We start from the raw sequence: 22,894 nt of genomic DNA on the forward strand, positions 1-22,894 counted from the left end.
CTTCTCAAACTTTTCCAAAAACTACAAAAGAAAAACTTCCAAATTCATTCTGTGAGGCCAGCATTATTACCCAGATACCAAAACCACAACAAAAGAAAACCCTAGGCTAATATCTCTGGTGAACACAGATGCAAATATCCTCAACAAAACATTAGCAATCTGAATCCAAAAATACATGAAAAAAAACAACAACAACAAAAAACAAAAACCCTCACCACAATCAAGTGAAATTTATTCCCAAGATGCAAGGGTGGTTCAATATCTGCAAATCATCCAATCTGATACATCATAAGGAAAGGATGAAAACTGTGGGGAATAAGCTTAGAAATTCCCTGGGCTTGCACCAATGGGTTAGCAAGGCATAAAGAATTATAAAACCATAGGGTGCTCTCACCCAAGTTTGGGTAAACAAGGTAAGACCCCTAGCATAAAGAAGGGAGGGGCAAAGGCCCCAGAATAAAGTTGGGAGGGTCAGGGCCCCCAGAATAGAGAGGGCGGCAAAGGTCCCCAATACAAAGGTATATGAGGCAAGCAAGATTAGGCATTCATGGCAAAAATGCCCCCCAATTTAGTACTATAGTAGAAAGATGCTTTCACAGGAGGAAAGGACCAAGTTTGGTAAACAGGTAAATAGGGCTACAGACCTCAGCACTGTGGGTATTGATGCCCAGAGCAGAGCTGATTAGCAAAAGAAAAGGTGCCTTGTTAACCCTGAGGTTATTTGCCCAGTTTTATCCCCTAGGCTAGCTAAGATAAACAGACATGGCGCCTCCTGTCTGCTGTTAACAACCATCTGCCCATCTGCTCGGTGCCAGGATTTTGTTTTATATTGACCCAAACCCCAAACACCATATATATTCAAAACCCCTTTCCCTTCATGCCCCTGAGTTAAGGTTCACAGATTCATTGTCTCTTTGTGCACGCCCATTATGTTTGTTAGCCCTCTGATCTTAATAAATACAGAACAAGGACCCTTATTCGAGGCTCTTGTCTTTTGACCCGGACATTAGCCATCTCTCGCTTTTCATCCTGTGTCCCACTCTCTCACTGACCAAGAGAGAACTTTAGACTTAGAGTCTACAACAGAAAACCAAATGATCATTTCAATGGATGCAGAAAAAACATTTCACAATATACAATATCCATTCATGGATAAAGCAGGTTTAGTGGGAACATGCCTTAATATAATAAAGTCCATATATGAAAAACTCACAGCTAACATCATTACTCAATGGGGAAAAACTGAGAGCTTTTCCACTAAGGTCAGAAACAAGACAAGGATGTCCACTCTTACCACTTTTATTCAACATAGTACTGGAAGTCCTAGCCACAGCAGCAATCAGACAAGAGAAAGGAATAAAGGACATCCAGGCTGGTAAGGAAGAAGTGAAACTTTCACCATTTGCAGAGGACATGATACTATATACAGAAAACCCTAAAGTTGCCAACAAAAAGCTACCAGACTGATAAATGGATTCAGTTATTACAGTATTGCAGTATACAAAACTGCAGTATACAAAATCAATGTACAGAAATCCACTGTATTTCTATACACTAATAATGAACCAGCAGAAAGAGAAATTAAGAAAACAACCCCATTTACAATTGCACCAAAAAGAAGAAAATACCTAGAAATAAATTTAACCAAGGAGGTAAAAGACCTGTACTCTGAAAACTATAAAACATTGATGAAAGAAACTGAAGACAACACGAACAAATGGAAAGATATTCCATGCTCATGGGATTAGAAAAACAGATATTGTTAAAATGTCCATACTACCCCAAGAAAGCTACAGATTTAATGCAATCCCTAACAAAAATGTCAACAGGATTTTTCCCAAAACTGGAACAAACAATCCTAAAATTTGTATGGAACCATAAAAGACCTAGGAGAGACAAAGCAATCTTGAAAAAGAAAATCAAAACTGGAGGTATCACAATTCCAGATTTCAAGTTATATTACAAAGCTGTAGTAATCCAGACAGTAGAGTAATTGCAGATAAGCAGATCAATGGAACAGAATAGAGAGACCAGACGTAAATCCACAATTATATGGTCAATTCATCTTTGACAAAGGAGGCAAGAATATGCAATGGGAAAAAGACAGTCTCTTCAACAATGGCGTTGTAAAAACTGGACAACAGGCAAAAGAATGAAACTAGACCACTTTTTTACACCATACACAAAAATAAACTCAAAATGAATGGATCAAGGTCCTAAATGTGAGACCTGAAACCATAAAACTCCTAGAAGAGAACACAGGCAGTAATTTCTCTAACAACAGCTGTAACAATATTTTTCTTTCTTTTTTTTTAAATACTGTATTTATTTACTTGTAAGCAAACTCCATGCCCAATGTGGGGATTGAACTCACGATCCTGAGATCAAGAGTTGAAGGTCTACAGACTGAGCCAGGCAGAGCTCCCCACATCATTTTTCTTAATGTCTCCTGAGGCAAGGGAAACAAGCAAAAATAAGCTATTGGGACTGCAGTAAAATAAAAAACTTCTGCACAGGAAAGGAAACCAACAAAACTAGACAAGCTACTGAGTGGAAGAAGATATTTACAAATGACATATCTGATAAAAAGGGTTAGTATTCAAAATATATAAAGAACTGTCTACAACTTAACACCCAAACAACAAATAATCCAATTTAGAAACGGGCAGAAGCCATGAAAAGACATTTCTCCAAAGAAGACATACAGAACCCAACAGACACATGAAAGGAAAATCAACATCACTCAGCATCAGGGAAATCAAAATCAAAATCACAATAAGGTATCACCTCATGCTTGTCAGAATGGCTAAAATAAAAAACGCAAGAAACAACAATGTTGGCAAATGTGTGGAGAAAAAGGGATTCTCATGCACTGTTGGTGGGTATGCAGTGGTGCAGCCACTGTGAAAAACAGTATGGAGGTTCCTCAAAAATTTTAAGCAGGCTTCACGCCCAGCACAGAGCCCAATATGGGGCCTGAACTCACAACCTGAGATCAAGACCTGAGCTGAGATCAGGAGTTGTACGCTTAACCAACTGAGCCACCCAGGAGCTGTGGTTCCTCAAAAAAAATTTTTTAAATAGAATTATCCTATGATCCCACAATTGCACTACTGGGTATTTACCTAAAGAATATGAAAGCACTAATTCAAAAGGATAAATGTACATCTATGCTTACTGCAGCATTATTTACAAGAGCCAAACTAAGGAAGCAGCCTAAGTGCCCAATGCTAGATGAATGGATAAAGATGTGGTGTAGATGCAACGGAATATTATTCAGGCATAAAAAAAAAATGAAATCTTGCAATTTACAACATGGATGGATCTAGAGACTATAATGGTAAGCAAAATAAGTCAAAGAACACAAATACCTATGATTTCACACATATGTGGAATTTAAGCAACAGTACAAATGAACCAAAGAGAGAGGAGAGAAAGCAAAACAAAACAGACACTTAACTATAGAGAACAAACAGATAGTTACCAGAGGGGAGGTAGGTGGAGGGATGGGTCAAACAGGTGAAGGGGATTAAGAGTACACTTAATCTCTATGAGGACTGAATAATTTATGGAATTGCTGAATCACTATACTGTACACCTGAAATGAATATAACATTGTATGTTAAGTATTAAATTAAAAAAAAAATCCATTGAGGGGCACCTAGGTAGCTCAGTTGGTTAAGCGTCCAACTCTTGATTTTGCTGAGGCCATGATCTTGTGATCTAAATCTCATGATCTAACAGCACAGAGCCTGCTTGGGATTCTCTCTCTCCCTCTCTTTCTGCCCTACCCCTGCATGCGTGCATGCATGATGTGTGCTCTCTCACTCTTTCTCCAAATAAATAAATATATTTTAAAAATTCATTGAAAAGATAATACATCATAATTAAGTGGGTCTTAATCTAGGGATGCAAGATGATTCAACATCTGCAAATCAATCAGGGTGACACAACAAAATGAAGGCCCCAAATCCCATGATTAATTAAACAGATACACAAAAAGCATCTGACAAAAATTCAACATTATTCAGAATAAAATTCTTAATAATGTGGGTACAGAGGGAACATATCTCAACATAATAAAGGCAATAAATGACAAGTCCACAGATAATATCATAATCAATGGAGAAAAGACAAGTTTTTTTTCTCTAAAATGAGAATCAAGATAAGAATGCCCATTCTCACCACTTTTATTCAACACAGTACTATAAACCCTAGCTAGAGCAATGGGGGGTGGGGGGAGGTGGGGGGGTGGGGAGAAAAGAAAAGAAAAAGGAAGGAAAGAAGTAAATTTGCAATAACATGGTATTAGATACAGAAAACTCCAAAGACCTCATCAAAAAAAACTGTTGGAAATAAACAAATTCAGTAAAAGAATTTACTTTCTTCAGAAAAAGAAATTAAGAAAACAACCCTATTTATAGTTATATCAAAAAGAATAAAATACCTAGGAATAAATTTAACCAAGGAAGTAAAAGCCTGTACACTAAAAACTATAAGACACTGATGAAGACACAAATAAATGGAAAGATATTCTGTGCTGATGGGTTGGAGTATTGTAAAACTATACATACTACCTGAAGCAATCTGCAGATTCAATGGCATTTTCACATTCCAATCGCAATTTTCACAGAAACAGAACAATCAATCCTAAAATCTGTATGGAGACACAAAAGACCCCAAATAGCCAGAACAATCTTGAGAAAGCAGAACAAAGCAGGAGGCATTGTGCTTCCTGATTTAAAAATATATTACAAAGCTACAGTAATCAAAGCAGTATAGTATTCACACATTTATAGACACATAGATAAATGGAACAAAATAGTTCAGAAATAAACCTATGCATATGCAGGCCAACAGATTTAAAATATAGGAGTCAAGAATATACAACGAGGAATAGCAGTTTCTTGAGTAAGTGGTGTTCAGAAAACTGGACAACCACAAGAAAAAGAATAAAACTGGCCCACCCTATTATAGCATACACAAAAATTAACTCAAATGCACTAAAAACTTGAACATCAGATCTAAAACCATAAACTTCTAGAAGAAAACATGGGGGGGGTAAGCTCCTTGACACTGGACTTGGCAATGACTTTTTAGACTTGACACCAAAAGAAAGGCAACAAAAGCAAAAACAAACAAGTGAGACTTCAATTAAAAACTTTGTGCACAGGAAACAATCAGCAAAATGTAAAGTCAACCTAATAAAAAAAAATCCCACATCATATATCTGATAAAGGGTTAACATCCAAAATATATAAAGTCTCACAATTCAACAACCAAAACAATTTTAAAAACTGGGCAGAGTACCAGAAGAGACATTTTTTCAAAGACATACAGATAGCCAACAGGTACATGAAAAGGTACTCGTTTGGGAAATGCAAATCAAAACCACAATCAGATACCACCTCACACCTGTTAGAATGGTACTGTCAAAGAAGACCAGAAATAACAAGTGTCGGTAAGGATGTGGAGAAAAGGGAAACACTTGTGTGCACTGTTGATGGGAATGTAAATTGGCGCAGCCGCTATAGAAAACAGCATGGAGGTTAATCAAAAAATTGAAAATAGAGGGGCACCTGGCTGGCTCAGTCGGTTAAGCATCTGGCTCTTGGTTTCAGCTGGGTCATGATCTCACGGTTTCTGAGATTGAGCCCCACATTGGGCTCTGCACTGAAAGTGCAGAGCCTGTTTGGGTTCTCTCTCTGTCCTTCCCCTGCTCCTGCTCTCACTCTCTCAAATAAATACATAAACTTTTTACAAAAGATGTATTTTAGAATTCAAAATAATTAAACACCTAGTTCAAATAATACGTATCATATGCACTATTGCCCTTCCAGTCCCCTGTCAGAGACAAACGAATAGTCTTAACAATAGAAAAGCCAAAACTGGGACGACAATCCAACAGCCTTCCTGAACATTATGCAGATAAAACAAAGGACTCAAATAAAAAACTTTAAACCTTAAATAGTACAAAATCTCTTCTTCTGAGTCATAGTAATTTTTTAAAATCACACCACAAACTTTTCAAAGTCTGGGAAACTGTAGCGCCTCAGGAGCTGTACTGAATCTCCAAAAGTAAATATTTTCACAGCGGTCAAGTTTTTTTCCCCCTAAAGTTCTCTGCTTTCATACAGGAAACTCGGGTAGAAGACAGAGTCTCGGGAGAAGGGGAAAGGAGGTCTCATACCTCCTCCCACCCCTGTACTGAGAGAGAAAAGTAGGCTTGCGAAAAAGAGAGGACCGGTCTGTCGGTCCTGGAGTCACCTGGAGAGCTCCGGGAACACCTGGCCCTGAGTTCCTACCGCAGTTCACTACAATTCCCCAAGGTGGTGCGGGGCCGCCCGTCTGAAGAAGGGGCTCCTGCAGCCCAGCAAGTAGTGAGGGGAGCGGGAGTCGGGGCAGTGGGGTACCTCAGAGCCGCGGAGTCGCCAAGTACAGCACCGTCCCCAGCTGCCAGCAACACCCGTTAACAGCCAAGGTTTCCGGACAGTACCGTGTGCCAAAGGGAGAAAGCGCCAGAGTCGCGCGGCCAGCGCCATGACCTACAACTCTCTGGCCTGACCCCTCACCCTTTTGGGTCACTACGGAGCGCGTCAGAGCTAAAAGAGACCAAGTCCCTCCCGGGAAAACCGTGTCTTGCCGCTTCCTGGCCGCGCCTCTTCCACCACACGACTTCCGGCCGGCAGTTTCTAGGGGGAGGGAAATACTCGGTTGGGTGGGACTTAGTGGCCCTTACGCGCCTGCGCACGAGTGGACTTGGGGGCGGGCGATTGTTCCCTTCTGGGTACAGTCTCCTTTCTGTCCTTTCCCTGAGGGTGCGGGGTGGGGGGAAGGGTCTGTCAACGCTTCAGCACAGGATTAATCACCAGAACAAAACTGAAAGTTCTCAGACCCGAGAATTTAAGTAAGCAAGAAGGAAATATTTATTTATAATTCTCTGCAGCCTTCAAAGATAGGGAGAATCCTAGTAATCGTGGTATTTCCTTTTTGGAAATAAATGCTTGGGAGAATTAATCTGTACCACATAAAGAAGGGAAAGGAAGAGATTGAGAGATTGGAGGGGGAGTTCTGGGGGGAAAGAGAGAAGCCATAAAAGACAAAGAATGAGAAGCCCAAGCTGGTCTTAGTAGAAAAGACAAGGGAGAAGAGGCCTCCTGACAAAAAGGTGATGGCCTTGTTTGCTGTGGGATGTGTGGTACAAAACCCCTGGGTTCCCCTCAAAATATTTGGTAAGATGGATACCTCTCACCAGAATGGAATACTTTTGGAAGCAATGAAGAGGTTTTGAATTCTAGTGTGGGAATGATGTGGGTGAAAACACAAGCTGCAAATGGATTACATGCACATTTTTGATGGGCAATAAGAGAAGATAGTCACAGGTTTTTTTGTTGTTGTTGTTTTTGTTTTTGTTTTTAAATTAGGTTGCAAACAGGGCTCCTGGGTAGCTCAGTCATTTGAGCATCCTACTCTTGATTTCTGCTCTGCTCATGATCTCACAGTTGGGGAGATCAACCCCCGCTCCCCGCGCTCCCACCATGGGGCCCTCCGAGGGCTGACAGCACAGAAGCTGTTTGGGATTTTTCTCTCTTGCTCTCTCTGCCTCTCTCTCAAAATAAATAAACTTAAAAAAAAAACAAAAATAAATAAAATTAGGTTGAATAAATATAGTACCTCTACAGTATTACACAGTGAAATAACACATACTTAGTTAACTTGGTCTTCCCAACTACCTTGTGAAATAATGGGTATGCCAAATTAACAAGTGAACTGTAGCTCAAAGAGATTTATTAACCAAAGATACATAGCTAGTAGGTATTGTTGGAAGACTGGAATCCATGTTTTTAAACTCCAAGCCCAATCCTCCATATATATGATTTCTGCCTCCACCACTTCCCATTAAATCAGTCACATTTCTTTAGGATTGCATCAATAATATTTTTATTTTCTTTGTTTTTAAAGTATATTTTAAAAAATATAGACAGCCTCATCTTAACTTTTTTTGAATGCGAGTCTTTTTTTTTTTCCAGAGGGAAACATGTTTACATATTTCTACTGGTAGCTACCTCAGTATTCCTGGATAATATATTCATATAACTGGATGCCATGATAATCCTGAAATTGAGTTTCTGGTATCTTAGCCAGAGTGAAGTTTTGTTTAAAGATTTTATTTTAGGGGTGCCTGGGTTGCTCAGTTGGTTGAGCATCTGACTTCTGCTCAGGTCATGATCTCACAGTTCGTGAGTTCTAGCCCTGCATCAGGATCTCTGCTGTCAGCGCTGAGCCTGCTTCGGATCCTCTGTCCTCCTCTCTCTCTCTGCCCCTCTCCCACTCGCACTCTCTCTCAAAAAAAAAATAAACATTAAAAAAAAAAGATTTTATTTTAAAGTGATCTCTACACCCAATGTGGGGCTCAGACTTACAACCCTGAGTGTCATATGCTCTACTGACTGAGCTAGCCAGGCACCCCAGCCGGAGTGAAATTTTATTTTATTTTATTTTATTTTATTTTATTTTATTTTATGTTTTAATGTTTATTCAATTCTGAGAGAGACACAGAGACAGAGGTGAGTGGGGAGAGTCAGAGAGAGAGGGGAAGACACAGAATCCCAAGCAGGCTTCAGGCCCCAAGCTGGCAGCACAGAGCCTGACACAGGGCTCAAACCCATGAACTATGAGATCATGACCTGAGCCAAAGTCTGACGCTTAACCTACTGAGCCACCCAGGTGCTCCCAGCGTGAAATTTTAATTATTTTTTTGAAAAAATTTAGATCCTTAGAAATGTTGCAGGAACTCCCATTTCTTTTTTCACTTAGATTCAGCCATTGTTAATATTTTTTCACATTTGCTTTATCTTTCTTTACATATATATAATATACATATTATATTCCTATTATTATTTTCTGTTGTTAAATCTTTTGAGAGTAGATTGCAGATAATCATGACTCTTCATGCTTAGAAACAAAGACATTCTCTTATTTAGTCCCAGTACAATTATCAAATTGAGGAAATTGAAATTGACGGAGTACTATTATTTAATATATAAATTTTGCTTATTGCCTCAATGCTGTCTTTGATAGCAACCATTTTTTCCCCAAATCAGGAAATGTTTATGTGTTGCATTTAACTATTATGTTTCTTTAGTTTCCTTAAGTCTGTAATATTTCTCTCTTGGCTCCAGGCACACTATCTTTTCTTTCTTACAGTGAGCCTCAGATCTCCCTACATGATATTCTCTCTGTCAGGATTCCTTCCCATTCCACTACTTTGGTACCCTCCCCCTTGCTCCAACCCCACTCCATTGTTTTTTACCTAGTTGATTTTTATTCATCTTTCTTGTTTAAAAAAGATTTTAGTTTTAAGTAATCTCTACACTCAACATGGAGCTCAAACTCACAACTCTGACATCAAGAGTCACAAGTCTACCATCTGAGCCAGCCAGGCAACCCTCTATTCATCTTTCAGCACTCAGCCCAAATGTACCTTCCTTAGAAAAACTTTTCTTGATTCCCCCTACTATACTTTCATTCCCTTCATGGCTCTAAGCTCATTTTATAATTTCACATGTATATTTGTGATTATTTGTTAATCTGGAGTATATTTTGGAGGTAGAGTTGATAAGAATTGGTAATGTGTACCTTCACTATACTGTAAATTCAGTGACATCTCTGATTTTTACCTATTTCAGGACCTGGCACAGTTTCTTCACTCAGTCAATAAGTATGTGTTGCATATCTGTAATATACCTTGTACTCTTCTAGATGTCAATGAACAGTTCCTAGTGGAGTATATATTTTAGGGAAATACAGTAAGCAAAATAAGTAAAAGATGTACTAGATGATGATAAATGCTAACGAGGAAGATAAAACATGAAAAGGTATAGGGCATATTTCTGTGTAGACATTGCAGTTTTACGCAGGGTGGTGGCCACAGAAGACCTCACTGAAGAGACGTTTGAATAAAGATCCAAGGAAGAAGGAGTAATCCATGAAGATATCTGGGGGCACAGCATTTCATGTAGAGAAAAAGGAAAGTGCAAAGGCCTGAACTAGGAAGGCAGGTAACATTTTCCATGAACACTAAGTTCACTATGGTTAGAATAGAGTGAGCAAGGAGGAGTATATTAAGAGATAAGGTCAGAAAGGAGATGGAGACCAAGTATCATAATCTAATTTACATTTTAATTAGATCCTTCTGTTTTGAAAATAGACTAAGGGAGCAAGTAGGGAAAGAGTTACTAGGGTATTACAATAATCTGGAAAGAAATAGTGGTGGCTTGGATTAGACTAGAGATATGAGTGGTTAGAATCTGGATATATTTTGAAGGTAGAATTAGTTGACAGGAGTAGCTGACAGACCAGACCAGATATCAATGGGATATGAGAGGAGAGAGTCAAAGATGACTTCAAGTGTTTTGGCCCAAACAACTGGAAGAATGGTTTGCCATTATGCAAGATAGAGAAGACTGTGGAAAGACAGCTTAGAGGAAGAATATCAGTAAGTTTTATTTGTACATTAAGATCGGAAAAGCTTATTAGATCTGTGTTGGCCAACCTCCAGTGTGGTCCTCGATGATCCTTACCTCCTAGATTTATCCCTTTGTGGAATCCCCTCCCACATTAAATCCAGGCTGGTGTGTCTGACCAATAGAATACTGCAAAAGTGATGGTGTGCGACTCCTGAGGCTAAGTCATGAAAGTCATTGACTTTCTGCATTGATTTCTTGGATTGTTTGCCCTGGGAGAAGCCAGCAGCCACGCCATTAGGGTACTCAGGCAGCCCTCTTAGGCGGCCCACATGGAGAGGAACTAAGGTCCCCCATCAACAAAGAGCATCATTGCTCATGTGAGTAAGCCACCTTGGAAGTGGATCCTCCAGCCCTGTAAGATGACTGCAGCCCTGCCTAATACCTGACTGCAGCATCATGAGAGCTAACGGACTAGAACTGCTCAGCTAAGTCACTCCTCACTTCCTGAACCACAAACTATGACAGATAATAAATGACTATTTAGTTTTAAGCCACTGAATTAGGTATAACTGTTAGTTATAAAGCAGTAGATAACTAATATGACATCCAAGTGTAGAGTAGAGAATTGGAATATGGAATTTCAGGGTTTGGAAGTTTGGTATCCTTCAGAATATAGATGGATTTCAAAGCTGTAATACTAGATGAGGTGACTAAGGATGCAAGTAAAGATAGAAAAAAGGAAAGTTCAAGAACTTAGCCCTAGGGCACTCCAGGGTAAAAACTAGAATATGAGGATTAAAAAGCAAAAGAGATAAGGAGAACAGCCAGTGATGTAGAAGAACATGTAGGAGAGTATTTTATAAATATCTCATTCATTTAACATCCTTTAAATAGTATCTATCTGGTGTTGAGTCCCATACTTATTTGTTCTTTGTTTCTAGAATCTTGTTATTGCTGATACATAAATACACATTCAATACAGTAAGAGCAAAAGTAGAAAAGAATTCAGACTATAGTTGGGGAGAATGAATAAACACATCAAATAGCTATAGCACTATGTATTTAAATGAGAGATTGCATATTGAGTACTGAAAGTACAAAACTATTTCCTTGTCTCTACCCTTTCCTTGTTTTAATGGAGCCAAAAGTAAGGAAGGCTAGGTATGCACAGTATGTATTTTTGAAATTTTGAAACTTGCAATTAAATTAGTGGTGTCTGAGGACCTTCACTTAAGTGTAAAATCAGAATCAAAAATAAAACAAAAAGTTGTTTTTACAATTTCAATAAAAATGAGATTAAGTACTTCTCTTTCTTCTCCCCACTGTCCAACCACAAAGGCCTTGTTACTGTCCCTGTAATTTGCTGTCTCTTTCTGTCTCTGCCCATAGTTTATCTGATTTCAGACCTTTGCACGATTGGTTCTTTCTTATTTTTCAGGTCTCAATTAAATATCACTACCTTAGAGAGACTTTCCCTGAGCCCCAGTCTAAAGCAACTCCCATTATGGGCACCTAGCTGGCTCTGTCTGTAGAGCATGTGACTCTTGATCTCAGTGCTGTGAATTTGATTCCTATGTTGGGTGTGGATATTACTTAAAAATAAAGTCTTGGGGGAAAAAAGCTCCAATTATCTCCCTATCACATAAACCTGTATTACTTTCCTCATGCTACTTATGGCTATCTGAAATTATCTCTCATTTGTTTTTAGTAACTTATTTGTTATCCCTCCAGGATAGAAGCTTCTGTCTGTCACTATTTTATCACAAGTCTAGAACAATGCTTGGCACATAGTAGGCATTCAGACGGTATTCAATAAATAAATGAATGAGTCTTTACTTGCACTGATATAATTATTTTAGAAGTGTTCTGTTTGCATTTTTGGATTAAAAGTAGTTTTTGTTTTTGTTTTTACTTAGGAAAGTCTATATTTCTTCATTTGTATCATTTTCCATGTCCTCCACAATTTAAAAAATTGAAACTTTTGCCAATTTTCTATTTTTTAAAAATCAATTTATACTTAAGATACTAAATTTTCCTTTGGCTGTCAGATTTGTCGTATTTTTTCAGATGTATTTGCCTATTGATTTTGTCCCTGTTTTCCTTGTGCAGAAGTTCTAAATTTCAAGTAGTCACATGTAGCAATATTTTCCATTGTAGTTTGTTTACCTGCAGGAAGCATCAAGTAGTGGTCAAGCAGGACATTTTGAAGTTAGTTTACTCAGAATCTGTGATTTTAGGCAAGTGAGCCCATTACTAAGCTACCAAATTTCAAGTTACTCAATCACATTTTTCTCATTTGTGAAATGGGGTTAATGGTACTAAACACATCACAGAATTGTGAGAATTAAATGAAATTTGGATGTAAAATGACTCAGGGTAGTGTGCACATTTAAAGCTCTCTAAATAAGAATGGTTAGGAGCTTCCATTTCACTACTTTCATGCTGATTTTCCTGGTCACATAGTGGTATGAATTTTGTCAAATAGTTTAATTCTTTTATACTTCTGAAATTGACTTTGGTGCACCAAGCAACTCATTTTAATGCCTCAGGTTGGGTTTTTTTGGTGAATAAGTTACTTACACTGATAAACAATATGTTTACACCTAGACATACAAATACATTCACTAAGTGTATGTTATACCAACCTCTAAACAATGTCCTATAATATATAACAGTTTAGGTCAATAGCATAATGATTTGAAAAATACATGGAGTCTTTTTTTTTTTTAATTTTTTTTTTCAACGTTTATTTATTTTTGGGACAGAGAGAGACAGAGCATGAACGGGGGAGGGGCAGAGAGAGAGGGAGACACAGAATCGGAAACAGGCTCCAGGCTCTGAGCCATCAGCCCAGAGCCTGACGCGGGGCTCGAACTCACGGACTGCAAGATCATGACCTGGCTGAAGTCGGACACTTAACCGACTGCGCCACCCAGGCGCCCTGTACATGGAGTCTTTGATCTCAAGAGCATCTCTGTGACCTTTCAAGGAAGTCAGCCTCTACTCAAAGGCCCAAGAAGCTTGAATGTCAAACAGTAGGTACCATTTAGCCTCCTTTGCACCTTAGGTTTAGTTTCAGCTTTGTCAAGGCCTTGCCACATAGACATATGTGTATTATGTACCTGCTTTTCCTTTTTTTCCCAAAGGAATCAAGATGGCTAATTTAATTCATCCTCCAGGCAGGAGATCCTTGTAGAAACACCCAGGAATCAGATTAGAGCCCAGGTGGGAGCAAGAAGAAAAAGAAGAAACAGTGCAGAAAATGTGTCAGAATTTATCACATGGATCCTCCAGAGTGTCTCTTCACTTGCTCTCACTGGCATAAAACCTCCTCATGACGTTCTGAACCATCTTACTGCATAGTGACACCACTGAGTAGCAAGACAGTGGAAAAAATAAGAGCATAGGATACTTACACTTTCTGTAGAATACACTTTCTGATAATCTTAGTTTTCTAATTAAATTAGTTACAATAAAATTTTCAAGATTCTCTAATGAATTATAAATGGAAAGAAAAAGAGCCTTTAAGCATCAGCCTACCCACCGGGTGCAGATCTGGTCTGCAAGTAGTGGGCGGTAGGTGGCCGTGGTGGGCGGGGCCGCGTCTTAGCTCCACCCCAACCCGCTCCGCCCCGCCCCTCGGCCCAGTGGGCCCCAGGTTCCTGTGAATCCCCGCGCCCCGGCTGCCCTGTGGACTCTGGCTGCCTGGTCTCCACCCCTACCTGATTTCCACTACTGAGAGCGGGATGTGAGTGCGGGCCTCTCTCCGCTTCGGGGCCGGTGTAGCGGGGCCCCAGCAATTCACAGATCCCCTGGGGGGAGGAAGAGAGCCTGGGCGCGGAGAAACGGGGCCCGCAGGCTCCGCGCGGCAGGGCCCGCACGGCCCTAGCGCTGGAAGTGCACCCTGGGCTCAGCGCGGCCGGGGATGGGCCGCGGCGCTCAGGGGACTCTTGCGCCTTAGCATGCAAAGTCCGCGGCCTGGGAAGGCCCGGCGCTGGCCAGCGCCTACCGGAGAACCCAGTGTTCGGGGTTCAGCCCTGGGCCGCGAGGAGCCTCCTGGGCCTGGCGGTCGCGCACCTGGGTAGGCGGTGCCCAGGATCGCCAACCTCACGCAGCGGGGAGTGTCGGGCCTTCGGCCCAGGGGAGGGTGACACGCTTAGAAAAATCCGCAGCGCCCAGTGGGGGAGAGGGACCGGGTCACGGTTCCGCGCTCTGAATCGAATGCCCAGAGGAAAAGGGCACGCTTCAGAGCCGCTGAGGATTCAAGGAGAAGCTGCTAAGTCGGGTGGGAAAAGGTAACTTGATTTCCGAGTAAAGCAGGAGGTTGTATGAAGGGGTACCTAATAGCTCCTGTTCCGGCTCTGGCTGCTCCGTTCTTGTCTTGTGTTTTGGGCTCACTATAACCGGGGGCGTGGAGGAAGTGCAGTTGTATTCCTTTTGCAGTGCCAGATCCTCAGGGAGACCTAGCATACCGACCATTAATGTTGCGCTTGGATGATGATCCACAATTTTTGCTTACCCTTGGTGTTTTTGTGTCTGCCTCTATAAACCAAAGAGAGAATCAAATGCGGGATTAAAATATAGCGATTTTTGGTTACAATGTCCAACAAACAATTTGCTAGACAATTTTTTGTATATGTTTGTTGATTTAATGCTCACAACCACAAACTTAAGTGGAATTGTCATTCTGTTTCACACTCGGAACTCAGATTAAATCGTTTGCCAAATTACATGCTAAATGGTGGCATGGGAGTTGGAATTCAGGTCTGTGTATGATTTCAGAGCACAGGTTTATGGCTTAATGTAAAGAACATTACTTCTTGGGATAAGACAAATACCTAGGTTTCAAATCTGTGTTTTGTGTTAGCTGTCTGACCTTGGGCAGATTACTTAACCTTTTAAGGCCTGTTTCTGCATTTGTAAGATAGAAAATACATACTGTCGTAGGGTTTTTATGTGGATTAAATAAGATCATATTTGTAATACACTTAACAAAGTGCCTGGCACATAGTTAGTGGTAAACATAGCTGCGCATGTCTTCCTGTTGTCATTAATTGGGGTCAGCAAACTTCAGTTACCCGCCAGAGCCAAACAAAACTGTAGGCCTAGAGCATAGGTAGAGAGAAGCAAGAAAGGATAAGGAGAACTGAGAACAGATGACATATATGGTGGCAATCATCGTGAAACCCATAGATTAATCTGTGGTATCTTTTTTGCCCACTTTTTTGCCTATCTGATATTTTCTTCAAAGGCGGTTCCTTCTGGCTGATGTTTTGGAAAAATGCATCCCACTCTGGGCTGAAAAAATTCAAAGAGGCAAGTTTTGGGGACTGGACTATGTAGAGACTCTCTGGATGTGAGGGCGAGCTGAATTTTAGCACTCCTCAAACTGAAAGGTGCTTGTCACCAACCTTCCAATGAAGTGTGCAGTTCTCTCGTAGGATTTCTTCTTTTAGATCTAGCCCCTGAAGAATGGAGCAGAAGTGTTTTCAGGATGGGAGAAACCAAAGGATTCTTTGTATTTTAAGGTTTGCTTAATGACTGGACACCTCTTACTTTCACCTATAACTGTATACACTTTATAGACAACGGTCTTGATTTCCACATAAATTTAAGGCAATTTAAGTATTACACATTTTCAATTTTTTTTTTAATATATCCTTTCCAATGCTATCACTGAGGTCCTGAATATTTCCTTTGCATATCTGTTCAGATAACCTGTTCATACTGTATCCTAGCTCCTATCAATGCTTGGTATGGCTTTAGACATAGTTTTCCTTGCCCTCCTTCTTTTTTGGTACTATTGCTATGTTTTGGGTTTTTTTTTTTTTCCTACTATAGAGTTCTTTTTCCTCCTTTTTCAAAATTTGCTTTAGTCAGTGATTTATTACGCTAGACACCTGTAGCAAAACTGAGAAGGTTAGTGTTGGATATGAAATATGACTAAGTAACATTTTGACCTTCAAAGATCTATAATGAACCACCACTGATCATCAAAAGCATAGTCTCTGAGGTGGATCTTTCAGCAAGGATGAATGACACTATCATTGGTGGTACTCAACAAGTTTGAGGAGTCCAAACTTGGACATTCCTTTAATGTACCCACTATTACCTTTATGCTATAGGTTAGCTTCCTTCTCACCAATGTTTTCCCTTCATGTTCACTTATGTTATAAGGATTGCTAGTCAGGTTAAAGTCCAACAAACAATTAAGGAGGATATTTGGTAGAAGATTTGTTGAAAGATTGGCTAAGAAGGAGGTTTAAATGAACACCTAAAGCTATCATAGATTTTATTTAACTACGTTATTTAAGTTTCTGATATGATAATGAAAACCAGATGTTATATATACATTTGGTAAGGTTATGATAACTATATTTAAGTTGATTATGCTGGCTTAAATTTGAAGAACCTCGTGGAGGAGTATTGGGATTCTTTTGGAGATGCTGTTTATTCTTTTAGTATATAACAGCTTATCAGTGTGCAATCATATTTTTTTTGCAATCATATTTAAAAAAAACATTAAAATCAGTGTAATGGTCAAATTTACCAATATAAATTAGATGGGTAGATATTAATACAGTTTCCCAATGAAAAATAGAAGGAAATACTACATATTCATTTTAGCAAATCATTTTGAAATATCCTCTTACCAAGTGAATGTATTCTGTCTGGTTCCTGTGAAAATTACCAAAGCACAGCATAGTTGTAATATGCATTGCCATTAGGCTACTTCAATTTTCTGAGCCTTAGTTTACCATGCCTCTAGACTCTATGGTGATAGTAGATGTTAAAATAAAATTGCAACTGTAAAGAGAAACTTATTGGTCACATTTTCATCTGTTTAGTGGTCAGGATGTTTTAAAAAGAAGTGAAAATCAAAGTATTTCCTGATTGTGTTGTAAAATGCTTCTTTCTCCCCTTCCCTGCTTAATTTTTCTTTAGCACTTACTACCATCTAGCATACTATATGTTTTACTTATTTTTTTTACTTTAGTGATATATTTTATTTAACCAAATATATTTAAACTATCATTTTAATATGTGATCAGTCTAAAAAGTTATTGAGAGATCTCACATATCTTTTTCATACCAATCTTTGGAATCTAGTGTGTATTTTATTCACTTGATCTCAGAGGTACCACATTTCAAATGCTCAGTAGCCTACCATACTGGTCAAACCAAATTCCTTCATTAATGTCCAGACCATCTATAAAATTCTAACATCTAACAAGTGCAGCTCTATACTTCTAACACTCTGAGGTTCTAGTGTGACATTCTAGAATCTTGTGTTTCAAATAGTCTGTGCCTAATACTGTAGGATCCCTTGAGTCAAATAGCCTATGATTCCAATGTTCTAAGAGTCTGTGATTCCAGCACTTCATATTCTTTGACCTAGATCAAGGGTCAGCAAACTCCAGCCTGTGGGCCAGATCCAGCCCACTGCTTGTTTTATAAAGTTTTATTGGAACACAGCTATGCCCATTTAATTTGTGGCCACTTTCATTCTCCCAGGGCAGAGTGAGTAGTTGTAACAGAGACCATGAATGACCTCTTGAGCAGCCAAAACTAACATATTATTCTTTGTTCCTTTACTGGAAAAGTTTACTGACCCTTGATGTAGATATTCAAAGATTCTAAGTTAAATGGTGGTTTTACAGATGTTTATTTGATTGTTATACTTTATAACTCACACATATGTTACACACAGTCTTTTCTGATATGATATATGTTGTTCAAAGGAGACTGGTTTCCTCATCTTAGGCATTTACCATTTCAGGCTTCTATAATTCCATTAGGTTGATTACTTATTTTTTTTCATTTATTTATTTTTTTTAAAGTAGGTTCCATGCCCAACATGGGGCTTGAACTCATGACCCTGAGGTCAAGAGTCCCATGCTCTACCGATTCATCCAGCCAGGCTCCCTCCCCGTTTACTTATCTTTTTTATTGTCTGTCTTCCTATAGTGTAACCTCATCAATGCAGGGTATTTGTTTTGTTCATTGTTCTCCCAACACCTTAGAACAGTACCTGACACACAGTAAATGCCCTATAAATATGTGTTTAGTGAGTGAATAATGTTTTTAACTGTTCTTGGTTGGGAAACAGAAAGGGGCTTGCCGGAAAGTTAAAACCAAGCTGCAGTGTATGTGCTAAGTAACCAGAAACGAATATTCTTGTAATCAGGAAATGTATAAACATTTCAACAATCCTTGCTCAACATAAAAATTTTTACTTTTTTTTAAATGTTTATTTACATTGAGAGAGAGAGAGAAAGAGAGAGAGAGAGAGAGAGGCAGAGCATGAGAGGCAGAGGGGCAGAGAGAGGGAGATACAGAATCCAAAGCAGGCTCCAGGTTCTGAGCTGTCAGCACAGAGCCCGTGACCTGAGCCGAAGTCACACGCTTAATTGCTTAATCTACTGAGCTACCCAGACACCCCCCTCTCTCCATTTTTGTTTTTTTTTTTTTAAGATTTTATTTTTAAGTAATCTCTGTACCCAACATGGGGCTTGAACTCACAGCTCTGAGATCAAGAGTCACATGCTCTAGTGACTGAGCCAGCCAGTTGCCCCTGCTCGACATACAAACTTAAATCTTGAGAAGGAAGTAGTTGTAGTTGTTCCAGCTTTAAACTGAAAGAATTGTTGTGTCATTGGGGCTCCTGGTGGCTCAGTTGGTTGAGCATCCAACTTTGGCTAAGGTCATGATCTCACAGTTCGTGGGTTTGAGCCCCACATGGGGCTGTGGGCTGATAGCTCTGAGCCTGGAGCCTGCTTTGGATTTTGTGTCTCCCTCTCTCTCTCTGTCCCTAGCTCCTCCCCCTCTCAATAATGAACATTAAAAAAAAAAAAAAGTTATGGGCTGATTGGATTTAAAAAAAAAAGAAAGAAAGAATTGTCATGTCATTGTTCACTATGAACTAGAAAAGAGCACATAAGTGACAAAATGTGAAATGCCTGTCTTGCTCAATTAAATGTTGTATGTGCCCAGCTAAGAAGAGTAGGAAGGGAGCCGAGTTTTAGAAAGCCTGCTTTTAGAGTTGGGCATCATAGTTGGATAGTAGGGACAGGTGAGAAGTTCTGATGGCCAGCCCAACATCTAGGAGATTCCATTAGGTGGGGAGTTCTTCAAGCTCTCTGAACACCAAGGGGCATCAGTCTCAGCAGGTCAATGTGCCTTTATATAAAATCCAAACTGCCTGCTTCACAGCTGGCCAGAGGTTTCACTGAACCCTTATAATTTTAACATTTTCAACTGAGCATCCTGGAATTTTCTGCTAGGGAATGTAGTTCTGATTTTTATCAATACAAGTTTTGGTAAAAGGTGATTCACTTAGTAGATATTTACTTTGTAACTAACTTTGCCAAGATGCGTGTTTCATAAAGTGAGGCAATATTGAGATGTTGTAACTGCTTCTGACTTTTATTAACACCTCACTCAGTGCACCTACTATGAACTGTTCATTTGACAGGCTTGACAATATAATCAGTGACATTTCCAAAATGTATCTAAAGTAGCCAAGGGATTGGTAAAGCAGTATAACCTGAAACACATGTGAAGTAAACTCTGTAGCCTGCTGTGAATCATAAAACAGATCAATATAATCTTAGGAATTTTCTAGAGAAATCAAGGAAGGGGCCTTAATCGCTCACTTTTTAGCAATAAGGACAGGGTTAAAACAGCATATACTTTCTGTGTTTAAAGTAAGAGTGACCAAGTGTGAACACTTTTATATTTTATATCTTTCTGCACTTCTGCGTCTTCAGGTATCAGCAATAGTATTGCTATCTGGATTTTATTTAGGATAATTCAAGAATCTGGAAATTCATTAAAAAAAATGGTGGTCAATAGCTGATTGCTTTTGCTGCTGTGATATGAGCTGGGAGTGAGATTCCATGGATGGTAGTAAAACTCACTTCCTTATTATCTTGCATGTACCTAATAGGTTGGGCCCTGTGTTTTGTTGATGTGCATTACTTTTTCAAGTCACTCAGGGACAGGAAATTTAATAACAGTTCCAAGCAAAGGTACCTAACTGGTGGGAAAGTATTTACCTAACTGTGTAAATCCTAGACAGATACAGCTTTTTTGGTAGTGGGAGATGGAAGTTGAATTTGGAAAATTTTGTTCTTTTCCTTCCGTTTCCCTTTTTGGTTCTGATCATTTTTCTGCTATTTTCTACTTTTTTATTTTTCTATGCCTTTAATACGACTTCCTCAACAAGTTCTGTATTCACTATAATTAAATTAGTCATAGAACATTAACTAGAAGAGGCTTTAGAAGTTACTGAAAGTGACTGGCTCAACCCTTAGAATTAACACGTGAAAAATCCAAGCCTAGAGAAGTTATAGCGCTTGCACACAGAGGTATGACTGACACAAAACTACTTCCACCTTCTCCAACTCCCAATCCAGTGACCCTCCTGTTGGTCCTTTTTTCACATTGAAAAGAAAACATGCCCTTTTCTCTGTTTATGTGCTTTAGTGCTTGACCTAATTCTAATTCTCTATCCCCATTTCTAGTGTTCCATTGCAGGGTTTAAAAACAAATGTGGGCATCACTTTCTTAATAAATACAGGGCAAGCTTACTGTACAATTCCTTTAATGTAAGTTTTTCACTTGATATTCAGTATGGTATATTCCTGAGAATTAATGTTGCTGCATTAATTCAGAAAGCACTGAGATCCTGTGTCCCCCATGTAGATCTGTGTGTGTGGAGACTTTAGCAAGAAGAAAATGCTTTCTTCGCCTTAAGTAATTCACAACGTAATGGGCTGTCTGGAAAAGGACCTGCTGTGATGTAAACACAAACCATTCCGGTTCTCCCACTATTTGGCCGTTACTGTTTATTCTGGTTGTCTTTGTTTAAGAAAGAGAATCATAGTTGTAGGCTAAATATTAATCTTCTAATTTTAAGATTGTGTTCATTAATTTGTGTCAGACTGAATATTTACATTTCATATACTAACTAAAAAGCTATTGGGAAATTAATTAGAGACTATTGCTGTTATACTAAGTAATGATTAATTGCAGGCTTTAATGCTCCCAGGGCATCTGGCACGAGAGCAGACAGATCTGGGATCTTATGCTGGCCTTGTTACTTATCAGCTTGTTTATCTTGGGCAAGTAATTTAAACTTTTGGGGAATTTTTTTTTCTAATACACACTATGTGTTGTTTGGAAGTTAACAATGTGCTGAATATTGTTAACATATTCTGGGGCAATCCAGATATTATAGTCCTAGTTACGATGTATTGACCTCTTGCCATGTAGTAGTAATCCTTGTCCTGTCCAATTTACCAGGGTTTTTTCGTAAAGTTGAGAATATATTATTTGGAAGCATTTTGAAAAATTTGTAGAAAGCAAAAACCAGAATTTATCCAACTGTATGTACTTATTAACTCTCTCTCCTCTCCCACTCTCTATCCAAAATCCAGTAGCAAGTGGCAACATGAATACACATTCTTTTGTAACAGAATATAGTTTTAAGCCTTGGTAAAAGTAGAAATCTATAGATTTCTTCTCCAGCTCTGAGGGCACTTTGACTGCTTCCTGTCTGCACCATGCGGGTTTATCATGTTGTGTATTTCTGTGTATACATAGATAGCTAGGCATTCTGCTTTTGCATTGCATTCTTCCCTTACCCCATTTAGAACACATAGAAGATATTTAGTGAATAATTGTTGAATGAATGGATCTCCCCAGTATGATTATAATGAGCTCCAAGGTCTTCTTTTGCTGTATCAAGTCCCCGCTGTCCTTAACATGAGAGTGGGTGCACAATAACCTCTTAATGTAAACACTTGTTGATTTGACCTGGGATCTCCAAGAGGTGTAGCAGCTCTTAGACTTATTGCCATATTACCCTTCTCCCACTTTTGGGGGGTGTGGGTTGAGAGGGACACTTATAACTGTTCTGAGCCACACAATTGGAGAAACACTGCATGGGCTGTGTACTGCTGATGTTGCTGGGCCCCATTCCAGCTGCCCCAAGGTTACCCTGCTTGCTTTCATTGTAGGTCATCCAGGATGCAATATGTATACCATTTAGTGAATCATCGTATTAGAACCAGAAGGAACCTTTGAGAACTTTGTAATGTTGCCAGCCTTCTCATTTGGTAGCTAAAGAGTGAAGTGTACTAAAGACATTGGTGGGTGGGCATTGACTTCTCCCTCCCCATTGTTACAGGACAAATAATGAATCACTGCCACTGGCTCTGTCCCCTCTCCCCCATACACCAACTAGGCAGTTATTGAGGTAAACAAACTCTTCTGAGAGGATTTAGGAAAATTAACACTTATCTATAATAAAGCCTGATTGCTTGGCAAATTAATTTTGTGTAAATCCTAGACATTCTTTTATTATTCTTCTAAGAACTTCTTTATTTTTTTAAGCTTTATTTTAAAAAATATTTATTTAT

General features: G+C 39.2%; 2 protein-coding genes across 9 annotated transcripts in view; one reads left to right on the forward strand and one right to left on the reverse strand.

The window, feature by feature from the left end:
• The window catches only part of RMDN1 (regulator of microtubule dynamics 1), a 55,617-nt gene extending 48,932 nt beyond the window's left edge, over positions 1–6,685 (reverse strand). For 2 of the 6 annotated variants that reach the window (XM_023248456.2, XR_002151905.3), the window contains exon 1: positions 6,414–6,683. In XM_023248456.2, the coding sequence (XP_023104224.1) occupies positions 6,414–6,542 (129 nt within the window). In that variant the 5' untranslated portion in view covers positions 6,543–6,683. Of the gene's footprint in view, positions 1–6,413 lie in introns of all 6 variants that reach the window. The other 4 variants (XM_019822852.3, XR_006592535.1, XM_023248457.2 and 1 more) reach the window with 3 other exon arrangements.
• Positions 6,686–14,072: 7,387 nt separating this feature from the next.
• Positions 14,073–22,894, forward strand: part of CPNE3 (copine 3) — a 48,176-nt gene continuing 39,354 nt past the window's right edge. For 2 of the 3 annotated variants that reach the window (XM_003999953.6, XM_019822855.3), the window contains exon 1: positions 14,073–14,217. The gene's annotated coding sequence lies outside the window, so the exon portion shown is untranslated. Of the gene's footprint in view, positions 14,218–14,627; positions 14,765–22,894 lie in introns of those variants that run through there. The other variant, XM_019822854.3, reaches the window with a different exon arrangement.

The sequence above is a fragment of the Felis catus genome, chromosome F2, assembly GCF_018350175.1.
Source record: "Felis catus isolate Fca126 chromosome F2, F.catus_Fca126_mat1.0, whole genome shotgun sequence".
In the NCBI taxonomy this organism is placed as follows: Eukaryota; Metazoa; Chordata; class Mammalia; order Carnivora; family Felidae; genus Felis; species Felis catus.